Source organism: Benincasa hispida, chromosome 7 (genome assembly GCF_027475165.1).
Source record: "Benincasa hispida cultivar pf3 chromosome 7, pf3_genome.v1.1, whole genome shotgun sequence".
In the NCBI taxonomy this organism is placed as follows: Eukaryota; Viridiplantae; Streptophyta; class Magnoliopsida; order Cucurbitales; family Cucurbitaceae; genus Benincasa; species Benincasa hispida.
The window spans coordinates 49,999,148-50,020,246 of record NC_143484.1 but is presented as its reverse complement, the minus strand read 5'-3'; the positions used below and the strand labels follow the sequence as shown (position 1 = coordinate 50,020,246).

Sequence of the window (21,099 nt, the reverse complement as noted above, 5' to 3'; positions counted from 1 at the left end):
ACTGAGAAGAAGAAGCCGAAAAGTATGGGATTAGACAGAAGGTAATGGATAATGCAAATTGGGACGGGGGGCCCTAAAACGAGATCTCAACTTTTAGTTGAACCAAAAGTAAAAGTGTCCCTTTCACAGGGAGAAAGGTGAGTGATGGGTTGGTTTCGGACTTTTCCTCATCCCCTCTTAATTAGGGTACCCCACAAATTTAGGCAGCCAATCAGAGAACAAGCCTTTGGATGAACTTTGTTCCTTCAACCAATGAAGAAGTGGATAAGGCCCTTCTAGGGACCCACACAAGCAAGTCCTTTTTTTAGTAAAAAAGTGCCTAAAAGTGCAATTCTTTCCCAGTTGAGACCCTTCTCTGTTGTGAATTTAACTGTAAAAGCGCAGTCTGTGGGGCATGCCCTTGGCCCCTCGATGGTGTCCTGTTAAAATATTTTCTCGTGAACTTTTATAAAAAAAGAAAGACGAACTCGTAGAAAATATCAGACTCGGACTCTATGTACAATGTCCAATTTGAAGCCTGCAAGTTGAGTTTTTAATACAAACTCACATTCTCACCTGAGTTTTCGAGTCTATTGACTCTTCTAACATTTCTGGTTATTTGAATTCAATGACGATGAGGAAAAGTGTGGAGAAAACAGTAGAGGGAGGTAAAACCGCCAGAGCCTGTGATAGCTGTATCAGCAAGCGGGCTCGGTGGTACTGTGCTGCCGATGATGCTTTTCTGTGCCAAGCTTGTGATGCTTCAGTTCACTCTGCCAATTCCTTGGCTCGTAGGCACGAGCGAGTTCGTCTTCAAACTGCCTCTTTCAGACCCTCTTCAGACAACTCCTCTGCTGCCTCATGGCACCAGGGCTTCACCAAAAAGCCACGGTCGCCTCGAATGGGAAAGACTGCTCCGGCAAGGAAGCCATTTGCTCAGGTTCCGGAGGTGAGTGCTAAAGAAGAAACTGAAGATCAAGAACAGCTTCTCCTTCATAGAGTTCCTGTATTGGGAGCCGATTCAAAAGATGGTAATTTGGCTAGTTTTGTTGGGGGAAAAGAAAGTTCAAATGGGTATCTCTCGTACGATATGGATCCTGCTGAATTCGCAGCTGATGTTGAGAGTTTGTTGGGGAACTCGCTTGATAATGAGTGCTTTGATATGGAAGAACTGGGGCTAGCAGCTTCCAAAGAGCACTCAATGACTAATGATGATTATTCTTTAAACAGCCGCGAACTTATTAAGATTGAACCAGATGAGATAGAGGAATTAACTCCGATGCTCAGCGCAGAAGCCGATACAATGAGGGAGCCATTTGAGCTGAACTTTATGGACTTCGGCAGCAATCCAACGACGTGCAGTGAGGAAGACAAGGTGATGATGGAAGTCAGGGCATTGGTGAAGAACGGTGAACTTGAGATGGAAGAGACGAATATTGTTGAAAACAAAAAGAAAGTATCATTGAGTTTGGATAGTGAAGCAGTGATAATAGCTTGGGGGAGCAGAGGAACTCCATGGACGTCCGGTGATCGACCGAATCTCGACCTCGATTATTACTGGCCGGACTACATGGTTTGCTCCCTTCCCTTCTTAATTGTGTCCTATGATATTTAGTAGCTTGTGTTATTGTTTTAAGAATGTATTTCATATAATAAATGCTGTCTCTGAAAGTGAAGTATGTTTTTATGAAGGGTGTGTGTGAGAGTGATTGTTATTATCAAACTTACGGGGAGCTTGGCGGCAGAATTGGCCGACAGGCGGTGGCCGGAGTCGAAGGAGAGAGAGAAGCACGAGTATCGAGATATAGAGAGAAGAGAAGGACGAGATTATTTGCAAAGAAAATAAGATATGAAGTTCGAAAATTGAATGCAGAGAAGAGACCGAGAATGAAAGGAAGGTTTGTGAAGAGATCCTCTTGCTTTCCACCACCACCTTTGCCTTTGTTTAATTAATGATTATTAACATCATATATTATATATATCATTTGTGCGTGTTCGGAATTTAATAGCCAATGTTGATTTTGTACCACTAATTTTATACAATAATGTCTTTTATCCAAAGTTAAGGTCGGTCACTATATTCATCGGAAAATTATAATTGAATTCTCTTTCTCCCACTTTTGATTCCTAGAAATGTCTAATGAAGTTTTGTATGTGAAACCTACACTCAGTGGCCTCTCTGGAAAGATTTAATTGAAAGCTAAACTAACTTAAAATATGTGATAATCAATATCAATCTTGAGATTAGATGTTCGATCATTTGATTTCACATATGGTAAAAAAACAAACAAATAAAATTTTGTTGATATGAAGAACCCATTAAATAATTAAATATTTAAAAAAATCATAACCTAACTTTCAATAATTAATAAAAATGTCAATTTATGTCCCTAAATTTTAAGGATTGTATCAATTAAAATCTTTGATTATTAATTTTATCAATTTAAACCTTTAATTTTCATAAATATATCAATTTACACCTTCTTCTAGTTTGCATTTGGCAAATTTTGTGTGAAATTTATAATTTATATCAATTAAACTTCTAAATTTTCATAAGTGAATAAATTAGGCCTTGTTTTACCATTATATTTGAAAATCATCCATGCATCAATTTTACATGTGTGTAGACTTCTTCAAACGTCGGTTTTACAAAACGAACGATTAGAGTTGATTCATGGACAATTGTCAAAGGAAATTTTAAACTTAAAAATCTAGATTGATTCTTTTTTTAAAGTTTAATAGTTTAATTGATACAAATATAAATATTCGAGACTTAAATTGATATAATTATTAATTCATGATTTTAATTGCTATAAAGTTTAGGAGTTTAAATTGATATTTTATTTTTTCTAAACTAAGCTTTGTTAGATTGTTGAGAATGAATGTATGGTCTTTAAATAGATACGATAAGTGTAAGTGGGCCCATGTAATAAACTTGTAAAGACTTGTACCTCTTTGGAAATTATGTCCCAATATCAATTCTTACGTTTCGTTTTCAAAGAAACAAAAATTCCAATATTATTTCAAATTTAGCGAAATGTGGACCTACCTTTATGTTTGTTCTCTGTATTGCCCTTCTTTTGTTATGTGCATTTTAATTTAGATGGATAAGGCACTCGATACTATTGGTTTCATTCTACTTATTGATTAATGTGGACAAACAAAAAAAACTATTTAGGGGTGTTTGATAAATGGGTATATGTTGTTGGGTTGGGTGGGTATTTATTAACATATTTGTTAAGCCCATAAAGAAAAACTGTGGTTATTAAAACCACATTTTTTACCCACTCAAAACTAATTCTAAAAACCAGTGATATTTTCATTTCTTTCTCTCTTCCCTCATCTTCGCCATTTGGATTATCCCCATATCTGGTTTTTTTTTTATCGTCAAGAGAATGATAACTTTTGCATACGTCACGACATGTAATTTTTGTGTTTGTATTATGACACGGATATTATAAGTATCGAAAAGAACATATATTTTGTGATTTTTTTTTTGAAACGATCACATGTTCAGTTGGTTCATATTATTTTTGTGATCTTATGAAAAATGTTACTGTACTACATCACATTCTCCTCATCATAATCAAATGAAAGGTAATTATCCTATGTATAATTTCAATTCCAAATATACTACTCATATTATATAAAAATAAACTATATGATATGTGAAATAATAATATTAAGTTAGCAAGATTCAATATATATACATACAATATACCAATTAGTAATTGGGATAATTACCTTCAATATATATACATACAATATACCAATTAATTGAGCAACAATATGAAATGTATTTTATTGGTATGTTTTATAGATGCAAGAGAATTAGAATTATTACAGTTTTTGAAAAGAATATATGAAAAATAATCTATTATGTTCTCAAATTGAAAAAAAAATGAAATTGTCCAGTTTATGTCATAAATGATTTGAAAAAATACGTGTATATTTAAAACTTAATCAACAATTGCAAAGCATAAAATTAAAAAAAAAAAAAAAAAAAAAAAAAAAAAAAAAAAAAACAAACAGAAAAAAATAGAACTAATCTCGTTCACAAGAAACTACATCAGATCCCTCAACTCAATTCAACTCAACACAACAAACGCAAATAATAATTACCAACTCAATTCAACTCTGCAAACAAATACATATGATTTAACTCTCCAGATAATAATTACCAACTCGACTCAACTCAACTATCTACTTTTATCCCCCACCAAACACACCCTTATTGAATCTTTTTATCTTTAGGCCCAAACTCTGTTTATCTTTAGGTTTAGTTTGGAGTCGATAGTAATGGACTTTTACAAAAATCACTTGTTAAATAAAGTAAATTGGTGTCTGATAAATTTTAACTTAAATTTGAAAAAGTAGATTATACTGTATGATAAATAAGTAAAAAAAAATCTTATTTTAAATATAATAACTAAAATAAATTTATAAATATTTTTTTTTAAGCCAACGTGAGCGTAACTCAAGTGATATAGTGCTCGTACTATCAATATTGAGGTCAGAGGTTTAGATGGATGTGTTCTGGATATGGTTAATTTGAATTTAACTTTTTGAAACTGTAGATCTAGCTTTTTATAATTTAAAAATGAAGGATAATTATTTTAAATAGTGAAATTATTGAAAAAATAGTTTCAAATATAGTAAAATATTACTGTCTATTACGAATGAATTGGTTCATTTTTTCTATATTTGAAAACTGTCTTAAACAAATTGAATTATTATTTTCAAATGAAACCAGAAGTACGCAGAATTTCATGACATACAAACCTATCATTTTCTCATTTACCATTGTTGAACTAGAAAAAATATATAAAGCAAAAAGTCAACGCTATTATATTCTTGACATTGTTTGGTTCTTCAACCAGAAAATGGATTTCCCTAACATTGTCCAATAATTTTCAGTTATTTGGTTCCTTTCTCATAATTTTAAGTCTTCCATTCCTTTGATTTTAACAATATTTCTTTCTCCCTATTTCTAAAAAACTTTATGCATTTTACGATAGGCAATACCCACATTTGATTTCTCATTAGAAACCAAACCATTTGTTTTTATGTGTTTTAAGCAATGATCAAACCTTGTTGAAGAAAAACTTAGGTAATGTTTACCAAATTATAATGAAAATTGGTGTAATCGGAATGAAATTTTATTGATAGATGAATTGTAATATGCTAGAATAAATCAAAATCAAATAAGGACAGGAAAATATACTCTTTCCCCACTTCAACTTATTGTTGTAAATAATCAAAAAGAGGGGGAAAGCTTGCTTGTTGTAGCCCTCTTTTTGTAGACTAGGCTTGGTAAGCGTAAGCTATTTAAGTAGGCTCGAGAAGGGTAGGCTCGCAGCTTCGCTCAGCGGAAGAGCATTTCGAAACTATTAGTCAAGCGGGAGCGCCCAACCTATGGGCTTTGAAAGGATAGGGGAAGGGAATAAAACAAATGAATTGCTTTTTATCGCGTTACATATGATTATGAATCTGTCACATTTTACCCGTTATCATTACTGTTTAACCCTAACTGTAATAGTAACAATAAAGGTAAAAATAAATGTAGTAAATACATAATTTTCATATTGTTACGGTAGCAATCAGATTTAAACATCTTTTATTCCTCAATTAAGTTACACGATTTGATTACAAATTTCATGACGGATCCCACATCTCATTATGACTATAAAAAAATAGTAAATAACAATAAAAGCAATTAACTGGGATACTTTTTATATTATTATTAATGGATTACTTTTCAACAAGTAAACGTGACCTTAATGCAAAATGAAAGACGGTGAAAGATAAGGATTTTGTTAAAAGAAAAATGAGATTTAATGTCGATCTCAATTGAAATACCGACGGGTATCTGAATTTTGTAGAAATATCAAACGGATATATCAGCCCATAGTTCAGGCCCATCAAGAATTTGAACTCGTTGCCCAATGATTTCATCCCTGGTTCTGGACCCAACCCATCCGGCCCAAAAATGATTTCATCCCTAGTTCGGGCCCATAAGAATTTAGGACAGTTATGCGTATGCCCTTTTTCGGTCTTATTTCATTCAATACAACTTATTTACATTTTTTTTAAGGAGATTTTCAAAATAAATTAATAAACTATTTATATAAAATAGTAAAATTTAATATTTTTTTTGATAGAGATTAATAGAAATCTATCAATATCTATTAATGTTTTTTTTTTTTGCTATTTATGTAAATAGTTTGACATTTTTCAATCTCCTTTTTTTTATTCCCCGTCCATTTAAAAAAAACACACACACAACCTTGAGTTATTCTAGAACTACTAATTTATATACATTATCTGAAAATATCTATAAACCAACTCTTTAGTTATCAAACAAATTTGAATAAATGGTCCAAGTCCAACCAATACTGGTAAATTCAATCGGAGTAGGTTTCGTTATCTACTAATGATATTTTAAACAAACTATGGACCCTCATTTTTTTTCTTTTTTGTTTTTTATAACATGTGACGTAGAAGAGTTGAGCCTCTAACTTCAAAGGTAATATTACAAACACTATGTAAGTCGAGCTACACTTATTTTGACAACTATAGATCCTCTTTATTATCTATTTATATATATACATTATCTACGCTATTACTTTTAAAATAGAGATTAAATATGAAAGTAACCAAAGCTTAAACTCTAGTCGAAAATTAAATATAAAAAAATGTATAGAAATTTATAAAGTCCAAAACTAAAAAGGACGAACGTTCATTAGTTCATTCAGACACTAAAACTATATAAGTTTAGTATTATTATTATTTTTACAATAAAAATTGGAGGGCACAGTAAATGGGAATAACTGCCTTGTGCATGGGATACACATACATAGGCCTCAACTTCTTCACATCAACATCTGTCCACAATCCAATGCTTTTTCCTAATTATATTTTTTTAACTCTTTTTTTTTTTTTTTTTTTTTTTTAATTTTCACCTCCCTTTTATTTTTCTTCCTTTACTGAGCCGATTTAAGAGTCAATTCCAGCTCAACGTTCACTTTCTCAACCCGGTTTCCATTGCTCAGAACCCGGCTCGATCCCTCAAAACTAGACCCAATTCCCAAGTCAGGAGCCGGTCCGATTTTGAGTTTGGTCCGGTTGTCAGGCTTCTTGAACCGGCTCCGAGCCTTGACCTTGAGAAGCTCGCCGGAAGCAGCCAAATTGGGTTCGTTACAAACATGGCGAATGTCGCAGCATTTGAGGGAAAGGTTACCGTTGTTTGACGGCGGCACATCGGGTTCGACGTTCATGGATCCGTTCAACACGGCGTCGACGGCGGCCTGACACCGTTCCCAGTCGCCGGAGTAGAGCAAACCGACAGAACCGTACACAGGATTCACCATCCGACCACACGCCTCGTACAGCAACGACTTGAAAATGGCTTTAAAAAAAACACAACAAGAAGAAGACAATTTCAATTCCATCAACCACTTTTCTTTTATTTCTCATTCTCGCTAAATCATCATTTAAATCTAAATTCTTAAACAAATGAGTTATTATAAATAATCCTACAAACTATTGATCATAGTAATTAAAGAATGAAATAGATTTTTCATGCAGTACAAATTACAATCCTTTAAGATAGGAGGTTCAACTCTCCAAACCATTTATTTGTTGTGTCGTATTAGGAAAAGGAAGAAAAACAGCATCAAAAGTGTTAAAAGTGTTAATACCATTAAATTAAGTTAAAATTTTGAGCCAATTCAGAATTTAACATGGTATAGAACAAAACTTTTATAATATTATTAATTTCTATTTATTGGGTTAAGCACAAAATTTCAAACTTGTAAGTGATTTTCAGAATAAATTTGAATTAATGGGTGGTTTAACAAAGAGTTATGAACCAACCATTCAAACATTTAAGTCAATATTATGATGTATTTAATTATATTAATATTGTAATTGAGAAATAATTTTGTCAAAGAGTTATGAACCAACCATTCAAACATTTAAGTCAATATTATGATGTATTTAATTATATTAATATTGTAATTGAGAAATAATTTTATTTTCGAAATCAACCTTATGAATTTGCTTAACTTCAACCTGCTTTCAAAAGGAGGCAAAAGAGGGGGGAAAAAGCTTCCAACCTCCAAAATAATAATCGTTAAGATATTACACTCTAATTGAATAATAATGAGTAAATAAATAAGAAGTAATCCCATCACCAGCTTGTTGTCCAACTGAGAATCTTTTGATTTTTTTGAGACAAAAAAAAGGAAAATTAATTAAATTATATATAAAAAAATGGAAATAAGATAGATGAATGAAAAAAAGGGAATAAACCAGGGCGGAGGGGTTGGGCGGCGGCGGAGATGAGGTTGAAGAGGCCGGCGCGGCCGTAAAATTTGGCGAGAAAAATGGTGGCGTTGGCTTGAGAATCAGCGGAGGGTATCCATTGAAGACAAGGTCTAATTATACAGTCATCGCTACATCCTTTACGAAGAATACGACACCCATTGCAACTCATTCTCATAATATATATATTTTGCCTTCAAAAACCCAAAAAAGGATATTTTTTCTGAAAGCTGATGGAGAACAAAGCAGAAGAGGGGTACCTATTTATGAATGTAAAGAAACCGAGGGCATTCAAGGAATTTCCACATCAGATCTTGTGTTTAAACTGCAATTTGGCAGCTACTTCAATGGGGCACTTGAATAATATGTAATTTTGGTGATGAGTAAGAAAAAAGAAAATGCCTAAAAGTGATTTGATGGAACTGAAAGTGGATTTTTGTCTTATTAAATATTTAAGATATATAATTGTAATTTGCTGATGGTTTTATGTATGTAATGTAATGTAATGTTATGTTATGCTATGCTATGCTATGCTATGCTATGTTATGCTATGTTATGTATGAGACAAAAGAGAAACAGCAAAGCAACTAGAAGTGTGGAGGGCATGCAGTGGCAGTGGTACTAAAGTATACAAAAAGAGAAATGCAAAGAAAGTACAAAGCTTAATGGGAATGTGATGGCTTCTATAACTACTACTCTTTGCCCCCACAAACCTTTTACACTTTTGACTTTAAGTTTACTTCTCTTTTTATTTTTCTTTATTTTTCTTACTACAATAATATATATATATATATATTACTAGGTAGCCCAATGGTAAATTTATTTTTTTAACTCCTTCTAAACTTAGGTTCAAGCTCCACTCATTACATTTGTAAAGACGAGTGGAGGTTTCGTTTTCCTTAACATATATATCTGATAGATTACTAGTGGTGTTTTGACAATGAAATTCATATAAATACAAAATACTTATCATATAATTTAGGTAGGTGAATCCATATGTATACAATTGTAAGCATGCGAGGTCATGCAATGCCTATAGGCGATCGTAAGCAATCGAGCATTTGTACACATTAGGTTGGTTTATTTAATTAGAAAAAGAAAATAATCCGAAAATTGCAAAATGCAGCCCTTGGAATTTTGAAACCACTAAAGTGCAAATGGTTTTTCAGGAAATGGATGGGTGAAGTTAATTAAGTATTAACTTAAGTGGTTTCCATTTTTTGGGCGAATTACTTTGATTCTCTAATTAATATGGGGATTTTGTTGTCTGATTAAACTTGATATTGTGACGTTGGTAGGAGAAAGCATAACAATCAATTTTTTGTTGGATTTGCTAATTGAAGCATATTATAGCTTCATGCCCTAAATGCATATTTCTATATAATTAGGTTGGGTTTTGGTTTAATTACCTTAGAATTATGTGAACAAACTAAATTTAGAAATTACTTATCACTTAATAAAGTAGAGATGATTTTTATATGGAGTTGTTTTATAAGGAAATAGGTTTTGGTTTCATTATTAGAAATCAAACATTTGGCAAAATAACCAAAAAAAAAAAAACGTATATAGGTTCCACCGACACTAGCGTGATACATGCATAAGCAACCCTAACGTTACATTATTTTAGACCTTTCTTTTGAAAAGTAAAGATGAGATCACTTTTTAACGTTACATTACTTTTAGAGTTGTCCGCACCTTAGTTGATGGTCTAGTATCCATATTTTTTTTAGTAATACTTGGGTGCTAAGCTTATGAAGCACAGACACGGACACGGATACGAGATACAGATACAATAAGATACGGCGATACACCAATATCTAAAAAACTAGGATATTGATATGTTGAAAATATATTTTTTAAATTAAAAAAAATCTATGATATAGATAAATTTAGCATACAAGTTAATGACAATAGTACAAAATACAATATGAAAAGCAACATTAAGATATTGAAGTACAATAGTCAATAAAATGCAATAGAAAAGTATCTCATATTGATCAAAGAAGAAGAAAAAGATTAGAGGAAAAAGTATGAAGATAAACGAAAAACTTATTCGTTAAATTGTCGAAAATATTCAAGTGGGTTATATTTCAGTGGACTTTGTGAGAACTCAAATGTGAAGATGAAGATTAGATGATTCTAGAGTTTGGTCTTTTATTTATTTATTTATTCTTTTAGTTTTGGACTCAAGTAAGAAGATTTTTAAATAGGTTACCTTGTTTTAGATTGGGAAAGATTAGATGAGTTAATTATCTTTTTTTTTTTTCCTTTTGAAAAAGGTAAGCTTAATAATAGATATGTCAAATCACATGTCAAATACGTATTTAAAAAATATCTAGAAGTATCGATATCTAATACGTGTCTGATATGGATTCTTTGTCTTACATGAAATATCTATGTTTCATAGCATCCAAGCATTGAGTCTTTTCTAGAGTTGTCTTCACTCTCATCACAAATAAAAAAATAAAAAATAGAATTAAAATACTTCAAAAAAGAAATAAGAAGAATTTACCACACGATAAATTATGATCGGATAATTTCGTGAAATGCAAAAATATGGGTGCTACTTAAGCAATTTTAATGTTCATACTTTTTTATGTATTTTTTTCATATATTTTATATGAGTCCTGATCATGACACAAGTATAGGTGTAGCTATATCATCTTCAAATGTAGCATTTTAATCGTTTTGAACATTTAGTTTTATCTTGTAAAGCTAGCAGCAAAATTATGACTATGGATTTCTATATATCCACGATAACCTTGGTATCAAAAAAGAATTTTTTTTAACCTCTTTCTTCCATTTTTGATAAATCACCTTAAAAGGGATTTTTTTTTTCCTTCATAAATTTTAAAATTAAAAATATAGTTAATTTCAATAAAGATGCCTATGAGTCAATAATTCTCTATCTCCATTATCACTCCCCCCTTGTTCAATTAAGACTTTCAGTTAATCATACCAAATTATATAATTAAAAATTTGATTAAATAAGAATAATAATAATAATAATAAGCTAAAAGACCAAAGAAACAAAGATAGTGAATATTCATTTAGTTTATAGAGTTTTTTTTTTTTTTTTTTTTAACATCTTCTCATTCCCCATCTAAAGGGAGATTCTCAATGTTCATGGAAAAAGTGAACATGCACATAAATGTTGTTTGGAAAAGCCTATTTCATCAATTTTGGGCCGTTAGTTGGTCCAATAATCGATCAAATGGGCCAGTAATATGGTCCATTGGTCTATGAATGGGTGGGTGAGATGGTCCAGTAATTCATCAGTGGGCCTGTGGGCTGGTCCACTAGCCTATCAATGGGCCGGCTACCCAAACCTCACGGTCCAAAGCTTTCTAAATCGGAAAAAGGTGATTCATACTCATACCTAGCATATTTTGGAATATATCAATATACTATACCTTGAAATACTATATTTAATATTCAACATTCCAACCAATATTAAATTTACATTCCTACCCATCATATTTCATAAATACACGTCAACATACAAAATTAATGATTTAACCATATTCATTGACATTCTTATCTATTCCTTGAATTTCAATTAAGAAAGTTCTTTTTTTTTTTTAAAAAAAAAAAAAAAAAAAAAAAAAAAAGAAAGTAAAATTTTAAAACATGAATGCAGAGACTGGGTGTTATCAGTTAGTTGATAAAAACTAGAAGACATTTATGTGTCTTTTATTATACAATAGTTTACTCATAATATGATATTAATTTTCTTAAAATAGAAGTGGTAGTTGAAATGAGAAGAAAGTAATTAAAATGTGGAGAAAGAGAGAGAGAAAGAGAGAAAGATGGTGTAAGTTGATTCCAAAATCCAAATTGCAAACAGACAAAGAAACACAAGCCGCTTGCAAAACTGCAGCTTTTCTCAACTTCTTCTTCGCGCAATACGCGCCGTATTCTCATATCTCGGTTTCTCTGTTTTTTTTTTTTTTCTTTTTCCTTTCTTTCTCCTTCTTCAACTTATAATTTCTTTTTTTTTTTTTTCAAATGGATTTGAAATAATTTTTCAAGTGTTTAATTAAAATTTTAAAAAAAATTTTATAAAATATGTTGGTATTTAATGATTACCTCTCTCTGATTCTTCACCTCCATTATATTGTCGTGGCTACTACTGCCCTCTGATACTACTCCTATCAACCACTGTTGACAACCAACTCTAACCACCACTATTGTCGTCCAACTTCAACACTACTTCTGAAAGATATTTTTTTTTTCTAAGTCATTCATTCACAAGGCATTTAATCTCTCAAACAAAATAGATTTTTCATAATTTTCTATGTTAAAATAGATCATTTCTAACACAGTTTCAATTTAAACGACAATTTTGTTTTTTTTAAAAGAATCTAATAAAAACAATAATATTTCATGTTTAAAAATATAACTAAAATGTTCAATACTCATTATTTTTAAATGTTAAAATTTCAAATATTACTATTACAACAACATACTCTTCAACTTAAATATTACTAACATTTATAACCTTAAATATGGTAGGGTGGTGATAGAGACTAAGAATACTATCCTCACTACCTCTCTCATTCTCATGTAATTGAGAATTTCGTGCCTCGTTTAAGATAAATCTTAACGGATTAAATGGATATCTCTAAATAAATTCACCAAAATGAAAATATAAAAATAGGAACGAATGGAATCATTTGAAATGTCACCATTTTATAGTACTAATGGTTTGTACTCACTCCTACATTTGTGTTTTTTCTTTTAATTGCTGGGCCTCCCAAGTCCCAATATTTTGTTTTTCTTTTATCCCTTTTTATGTTAATTAAATTATACCACATACCAACAACCCCAAAGATCTCCATATCTCCATTTTCCTAAACCAAACAAACACTAAAATCCAACTTCCAATCTACTTCTTACTTCTTCCCCCCAACTATTTATATCTCTCCTTTTAACCTTACCTTTGTCCCCTTCAAACCCTTCCCTTTTTTTCATGAATTCCTCTCTCCAAAATCCTTTAAAAAATTCAATTCAATTATTTTTCAATCCAAAATTTGTTTTTTCTTCACTAAGAGGATGATGAAGTGAATGCTGCAGCATAATTCGAATTCCGAACTAAACGGCATCTCATTTATTTGGGTTGGGCCTGTTGATTCGGTGATGAAGGCCCAGTAGGCCCAACTAGGAGACAGCTTCAGCCTTCGGCTACACAACCGAAATGGACGAAGAATAATAAACAGATATTTCTGCAAATGCCAGATCATTCAGATTCGACATTGAAATGACATATTACACACCAGAGATTAATTTTAATTTTAATTTAATACAACCTTTTTTTTTCCCCACTTTTTTTACCTTCTCTCTTCGGATTCAGTTACGGACAATGGATTGGCCTTTTTTGAAATTGAACCCTCCAAATTTTTGTACAGACACAAGACCGACCTTCTGGCCTCTACTTCTTTCTTTTTTTGCAGTACAAAATTTGGTATTTCCATTCATGTCCAAAAAAAAAAAAAAAAGAAAAGAAAAGAAAAGAAACCCAGAAAAACATGAAGAAAGAAGTTGCTTGACATTCTACACATTGTTTTCTGTACTGGAATGAATTAAAAAGAAGGAATTTATGATTTCATATATAACAAAGTGAAGTACCAAAATAACCCCGGTTTTCTCTGTTGCATCAGAGAAAAACGCGTTATAATGTAACAAAAAAGAGAAAAAATGAAAGAGAAAAACGGGGGTATTTTGGACGAAGAAAAATAGTGACAAGGAGTGTAAAATTGAATTATTAATTCTACTAATTATGAAGAGGATCCGGACAACTGGGTATTTTCCTTTTGCTGTCTTCGAATCCTTCATCATGGTGGTGGCGATCGAAGGCTCTGCCGTTGAAGTATTTTTGGAGAAGTTCATTTCTGGCGGTGTCTTTTTCTTCGCCGGTGAGTGATTTATCCGCCGTATGCGGCGGCGGCGGAGGAAAAACTCGTGATGCTCTAGCTTGGCAGTGACAACAAACCCAAATCTGTGACACCCACAGGATCAAAATTAGTATAGCAAAAGCAGGGGAGGAGGAGGAAGTGGCGATTCTTCTGGTAAACATGGCTTGCCGGCGGCCAGAAGGGGAAAAAAATCCACATAAAAAGAAAGAATGAAACTTGAAATATTTCAATAGCTCTCAAATCCCTCCTCTATCTAGGTCAACACGTATAAATGTCATAGTAAATTGAGTTTGGTGTAAAAAGAAGAAAACAGAGCTATTTCTTTCTCTATATATTTTTTTTTTTCTCTCTTCAGATGGATTTGAGGCTTAAGTTTGAGATATAAGAGCAAAGAAAAGACGGCTATAATGGGACTCGGAGAGAAGAGAGAAAGAGAGTCGATAGTGGCCCACGTGATGAGGGAATAGCAGGCTGAAATGGTCCACCTTCGTATAATATGATAATGGGAAGTTAGGTTTGACTCCTGTTTTCCCTATTTATTACTTCAATTTCATCACTCTACAACTTAACAATAACAAAAGAAAAAACCTGGTAATTTAGCATGGTTTTGCGCCCCGTATTTCAAAATCCTAACTATGTCGGTGACATTTTAAAATTTTTTTTAAATGACCAAGATTCCAATAATGTGAGACATTGAAGCCACGTAAGGTTTTGCCATTGGACGCCTCGAGTAATCAGAAGACAATTACAGGAGAACTCTTTCTTCCTTGATGAATGAATTGGCATCTCTATGATTTTTGATGATACAACAGTCATGTGAGTTCTTTGGGAGCTCCCAATTGGTCTCATTTCTACCAAACATTTTAATTTATGGCCTATATAAAATATTATAAAACTGAAGCCTTTTGTACTATTTGATAGTATCAAAATATAAGATTATAATTAAAGGAGAATTTGCCAAGCTATCTGCCTTGAATTATTTTTGTAGAAAAGAGTTGTTGAACGTTCCCTCTTCTCCATAGAGGGGGCCACATAAAAGTGCCATTCTCAAAATTTTCAAAAACATGTTTTGAAATGGGAAGACTTTTGATTTTGAAGTAGTAATTATTATAACTTGTAGGTTTCGAAGAAAAGGAAAAGGAAAAAGAAAAACCCTTGCACACCCTACTAGTATGATTCATTGTTATGTCGATTAAGCAGAGTAGATTAGCAGGGTTAAAGATAATTAATTACGCATGCGTTGTGTTAATTACTATCTACTTTTTTAAACGACAGGTTATTAATGAAATTGTTTATTGGGTTACGTAAAGAGATGGACTCCTGACTGGAAAATAAAGAAAAGAAGAGAAATGGAGATGGGTAGCGCTGGATTGAAAAGGAAAACATTTCTACTATCCATGGCAGAGGAGGGAGGGAGGGTAGGCATGAGATGAATAAAGAACAGAACATCCAAAAGGAAAGGGACCCATTTATCAATTTCAGAAAGCCTATCTTGAATTCTGAGCCCCATGCAGGCATTAAAGTTGAGCAACTTTTGCTTCCTATTTAGACTTTGTACTCTTCTTCTGTCCTATGACCTTTAATCCTCTTGGGGTGTCTTTTATTACATTTGCCTTTTTTTTCCTTTTGGCCCTTTGCTCTCATCTCATCACTCTTCTTCTTCTGCAAGAGAAAAAGCAATTTGTAATAAAAAGGGTAAAAACAGAAAAGCAAATGACTTGGTCAATATTGGATTTTCAACTTCTTCAGACTTGACAGCTTCTAAAATTCCAAATACATTCTTTTCTTTCTTTTCCTATTCACATGAAATTACATATACAAGGTAACGAGCTTAATTTTCTTTTATACTGAACCAAAACTACACGCTGCCTCTGACTCCAAAAAGTAGCAAACTGGCTGAAATATTCTTTGCTTAAATTTTAATCAACATATTCCCTCCAACCACCACCAACAAAGTTAGCCTCTCCTTTGGTAATCAATATATGACAGACTACTGTAGTTATATTGCAATGTAAATGATAGATTTCGTTGATGTATTACAGCCTTCTGAATTTGGCTTAATTACCACTTCAAAAGCTCTTGGGAACACCATCAATTTACACGCGACCTGATCATACTTCATTAATATAGCGCTGTATCATATATCATTAGGGACACAATGTCTACAAATTCAATTAAAGCACCAACAGAGATATGAATCATTAATATACTCAGGAGTGGAGATGATACGATGGATTCTAAGCATAGATTGCCACATTCTGACCACTGGATTTGTACGACTTGCGTTAGAAGATAAATTTGCCACTGTAACCTTTGTGAAGTACGTGTAATAGTAGATTTTTCAGAAGCATAGCTGCAACTGCAATTGCAACCATGAACCAAGCCCCCATCAATAAAAACACCTTTCTGCAGTAAATCGCTGTCTGGCACTTGGTAGATTAGATACGAATAATTTATTGTATCTGTACCTGCAATTACTCAAGCTTCTACAACCAGATAAGTCATCCTGAAAGAAGAATTCAATACAAAACTCGAACTTCTTCACGAGTTGGTTGAAGTTTGTATTCAACGACTGACTTCAATGGTGCACCCAAAAGATTCTCAACTCTCAGGGAGGTTTTAATTTCCTCAAGTGTTAGCTTGACAACGTCACCAGGATGAAGTAAAACGAAGTATGTATCAGAGATTAATTTTTTTCAAGGAAAAGGATTCTGCCAAAAGATATGCCCATTGTAGCATTCCATAAGTAGTGATATTCACTTGCGATGAGAGTTAAGGAAGAAACCATTACATCACGGATAGCAACATCAGAAATTCAGAATCTTACGTAAAATGGGTCCTGTTTGCCTTTTCATGTTTATACCTGGGTGCCCCGAATCAGATACGAATATATGAAACTGATGCTGTGCCCAAACTTAAAAGGAAATATTGGAAGTTTCAACCCGAGTGATTTTGTAGATATATTTATTTTGCAAGCAATTGATAAAATTAACATTTCGTCAGTTAAAACCGAACGGAACTTTATTATACTTGGAGGGGGCCATATCACACGGAAGAATTTATCATCACTCCCCAAAAATTTCAATATGGAAGATGCCTTTATTAATTTATATAAAATCTTCGAATTTTTACAAGTTTGGGCATCGTTTCTAAACCATGGTTACAGCTGATTATAGAAGTTTGAGGAAGATGGAAGGCCTAACTTGTACATACACACAGGAACAGAGACAAAAAGAGGGGACATTTATCCTTTAATATCACTCTTCTAATCACGTGATACTGTCCAGGCCATCAGCCTCTCTAACAAAGGCAGGGTCACATATGAAGCACAGTGGGGGGCCTTCCTAGTACAACTCTCGAACCGAACAGAGAAGCAACAAAAGAAATCAGATAACAAAATGCCAATTGAAACACTTTTGCTTACCAAAACTTTAAGTTCAACTTTAACTGTCAATTTTCTGAAGAACCCTTGAACGATCTTAAATCATTGAGGGTTGATTATCTTATTAGGACACTTTTGCTCCATCCAAAGCCGGAGTATTGTGTTTATTTATTTGTAATAAGGAAAGATTATACCGTTTACCTTCTTATCAATACCAGCACCTAGATCCACAAGGATCGACCCAATGAATTCCTGGGTCCTGAGGTTCAAGCCCAAAAGCATACCCCCATTATACAAAGAAAATATTCATTAGAACGTAGCGTACTATTAAAGCCAAACCTAAACTCAAGATGGACTCACCACTACGCAGGTGCTCTTCCCAGTCACAAAATTGGAATTCCTTGGTGGTGCTAAATCAATCGCCTAACCAAAAGATGGTATCCAAATTTTTTTGCATTTTTAAGTAATGAGAGATCTTATTCTTTCCCAACTTCCTTTTAACTGAATGAGTGAGTTTGGAGACAATTTCCTCATTCTCCTAAGAAAGAAGACGATGATGTAATGTAACTAGTTAAGACTCACTTATAATGAGTAGGTTCCAAATTAATTTTAGCGCAAACTATTCTAAAGGACCAGGCCTCTCCTCTGCATTTTCTTTTCTTGGAATTGTGAAAATTAAGAGACTGGTGGAAGATGTTGGATTTAACATGCTATTCCTCATACCTACGGAAAGAAAAACGAGGAAAGAAAAAAGAGTTCCATGGGAAGCCATCAACATTAACAAGGATATGGCAAGATGAAAGGCAATTGCCCATCAGTTATATTTTTGTTTTTCCTTTTCTTTTTCTGCTTCGTATTGGGACAAATTGGATTTCTTAAAAGAAATCTTTTCATCAAGATCAGAGAGAAAGGATTAGTAGGTGAGAATCCTCCACAAAAGATATTGTATTTTTCCTCATGCATCAGAGTGATTTACAGCGCTTTTAAAAATAGAGAGAAGAAAACGCTAACAGCCATGACAAACTAATACAACTTGAGCAACAGAGTCCTTAACGATAAAACTAATCTTCATTCAGAATCAGATGGGTTACATAATAGTAGGTTCTAAGTTTTTGGAAAAAGATGCCAACAGGTCTGTGTATTCTTTGCGCGAGTTTTCTCCTAATCCTTTCTATCTGATCTATGAGCTTCAGTTTACTCAAAGGCAGACACGACAGTAGTAAAAGTTAACACAGGTTTTGAGTGTTTAATAAGCTGATCTTCGTGTCCCAGTTACATTTATAAGCAACAATTAAGTGATTTGGGGAAGGAAATTTAAAATAATAATAAATAAATTATTTAAGAATGATGAGGAAATTATCAAAGAAGCCTAGAAATCTATTAGATCGCCTAGAGAAGGAAGCTACAAAAAGCTTGCAATTAGGCACAAACATAATAAACTTTCCATGCGGAAATCTAGTTAGATAAACGTCAAACGTGGCCTAACTTTCACGCCTCCACCAAAACTCTCTTGTCAACAAAAATTCTCGTATTCCTCTCTTTCATTTGAACATCCCAAAATTTGCCAAAGTTGGTGTGATCTAGTCTAATTCGGTCTCAATTTGTGTCTGAACCAAGAGCCACATCAATGAAATTGAAAGAACGGCCTTCAGAATCCTGAAACATGACTCAACTAAGACCACATTTCTAAAAGTTCTGCCTAAATTTTCATAAATAAAGAAGTCTGTTGGCACGTGAAAAAAAAAAAAATTAACCCCGAGTGTTAATGTTGGTGATGGATATACAAAGGTCAAAGACCAGGTCCATTATTAGCTCAATTCTCATCTGCACGAGGAAAAAGAGTGCTTGATCATTTATTACTAATTACGAATAACGATAAATAGAGATCTTCGATAAATAGAGTGCCAGCAAGTGCCTGAACAGAAAAGAGTCGGCGAGATTTAATTGATTAATTGTAGTAGTGAGTTGGCCTAGTTTATTACATCTACACTCCACCTAAACACTAGAGTGTATAAATGAGTCCTATTCAAACGTTGTCTCTATTATTTCAATTATGTAGTCATATATTACAGGGAAACTAGTTAATAGAATGAAGATTTCTATCACTGTAATCTTTCTCCTTTTCTCCCTACCACAAAGTCGGCTGATCCAAATATTTGTATAGAGAAGTTCGAGAATGTTAAGCTAGTTATGGTTCCCGTTTCCCTAGGTCAGGTGATCTCTACAGCAGCGATTTGTGTATACTGGGATATCCTCGCACACTGACATGATTCCGTTAAAGAATTGTAAAGGACTACTAACAAATTTAGACACGAGTCGTTATCCAAGGCTCCTGCTCTTACAAAACATGAAGAATTTGGTACAAGCGAAACATATTCTCAACATACGTTACTCAAAATTTAATTTATTAAACCGAAGCTTAATAAACTAATGCGGTCACAAACACTATATGATGAACTCCAAGACTAACTATATCACAAAATTCAAAACGTGAAACATCTAGAATGAATATTGCACGAATATAAACTTGAAACCGATCGTTCTCATATATATTAAATCAACAGGAAACCTACGATAAACTTTAGATTAGAGTAAATTTAACAAGAAATTCACAGACAGACAATGCTATTCTAAAACAGAGAATGAGAACATTTCGTTAGAGTAAATAAAATGGAGAATGTGCTACTTACACGGTTTTCAATCCTTTGACGTCGTTTTAGTTCAAAGGTTAAGTGAAGGACATGAGTGCGGAAAGCAGTTCTCCTTGAGTGGACCAGTAATGGCGAACCACTACGTAAAAGGTAAGACAGGTAAGCGAGTGAGAAATGTGAAGCAGGATAACAATGCTATCACCTAGCAACTTTTGGATTAGAACTGTACCTTCAACGAAGAAACGGAAACAGCGAATGCTGTAGAAAACGAAAGCGATAGAGAAATTGTAGTCCGATTCCGAATTGCAGAGCCTGCTTTGTTTCGGGAGCTTCGGAAGTCCAATAAGTTTGGACCCTTCAATGGCGTTCGTCGTTTCAACTGGACCAGGCGTGACCCCATCATTTCAAATAGACCCGAATATACATTTTGGCCCACATTTTTAAATAATATCGTTTGAAATGAATAGAGCTTCTTTTTTTTTTTTTTCTCTTTTTCCTTTTTTTTTTTTTTTCCTTTTTAAATAGAAGGTTTGATTTCATACGTTTCTTGAGGATGAATCATCAATTATAAAAAATTCTTTTGAAAGGATCATCCGTATAAAGAACTCAAATTAAGAGGTGTGGACTTTTTTTTTTTTTTTTTTTTGAGTTTATAAAAGTGGATGAAATGATGTAATGCATATTTGAATTGTATAAAGAGATAAATTCTGAAAATTTAACTTATATAATCTATATGTAATGATCCGACTTGCTAAGACATCTCATACTTACTATATGCATGCATAAATACTTACATTGAGAATGAGAAAATTGGACAATTTTATTAAATAAAGAATTCAACAAAATT

The 21,099-nt window shown here is 32.9% G+C and overlaps 2 protein-coding genes and 1 long non-coding RNA gene across 4 annotated transcripts; 1 reads left to right on the top strand and 2 right to left on the bottom strand.

Moving 5' to 3' along the window:
* The first annotated feature begins 339 nt into the window (after positions 1–339).
* Positions 340–2,096, top strand: LOC120082077 (zinc finger protein CONSTANS-LIKE 16-like). The gene is made up of 2 exons (XM_039037298.2): positions 340–1,552; positions 1,672–2,096. Exons 1-2 carry the CDS (start codon positions 608–610, stop codon positions 1,930–1,932), a joined length of 1,206 nt encoding a protein of 401 aa, XP_038893226.1. The 5' UTR covers positions 340–607; the 3' UTR covers positions 1,933–2,096.
* Positions 2,097–6,908: 4,812 nt separating this feature from the next.
* On the bottom strand, positions 6,909–8,562 carry LOC120082012 (LOB domain-containing protein 40-like). The gene is made up of 2 exons (XM_039037219.2): positions 8,293–8,562; positions 6,909–7,387 (listed from the first exon to the last, which is right to left on the bottom strand). Exons 1-2 carry the CDS (start codon positions 8,480–8,482, stop codon positions 6,963–6,965), a joined length of 615 nt encoding a protein of 204 aa, XP_038893147.1. The 5' UTR covers positions 8,483–8,562; the 3' UTR covers positions 6,909–6,962.
* Positions 8,563–15,889: 7,327 nt separating this feature from the next.
* Positions 15,890–20,673, bottom strand: LOC120081288 (uncharacterized). 2 transcript variants are annotated; one of them, XR_016530604.1, is made up of 3 exons: positions 20,482–20,673; positions 16,688–20,391; positions 15,890–16,578 (listed from the first exon to the last, which is right to left on the bottom strand). It is a non-coding gene; the product is annotated as an uncharacterized LOC120081288 (long non-coding RNA). The 2 variants fall into 2 exon arrangements; XR_016530603.1 differs by having other exon boundaries at positions 15,890–19,257; positions 19,356–20,391.
* Positions 20,674–21,099: the final 426 nt, after the last annotated feature.

What these genes read in the sequence shown, in the direction of transcription:
- LOC120082077 (XM_039037298.2), top strand. Translation starts at nt 608, where the DNA reads ATGACGATGAGGAAAAGTGTGGAGAAAACAGTAGAGGGAGGTAAAACC. An exon ending in ATTACTGGCCGGACTACATG is followed by an intron (nt 1,553 to 1,671) that starts GTTTGCTCCCTT and finishes GTTTTTATGAAG; the next exon opens with GGTGTGTGTGAGAGTGATTG.
- LOC120082012 (XM_039037219.2), bottom strand. Translation starts at nt 8,482, where the DNA reads ATGAGAATGAGTTGCAATGGGTGTCGTATTCTTCGTAAAGGATGTAGC. An exon ending in CGCCCAACCCCTCCGCCCTG is followed by an intron (nt 7,388 to 8,292) that starts GTTTATTCCCTT and finishes TTTTTTTTAAAG; the next exon opens with CCATTTTCAAGTCGTTGCTG.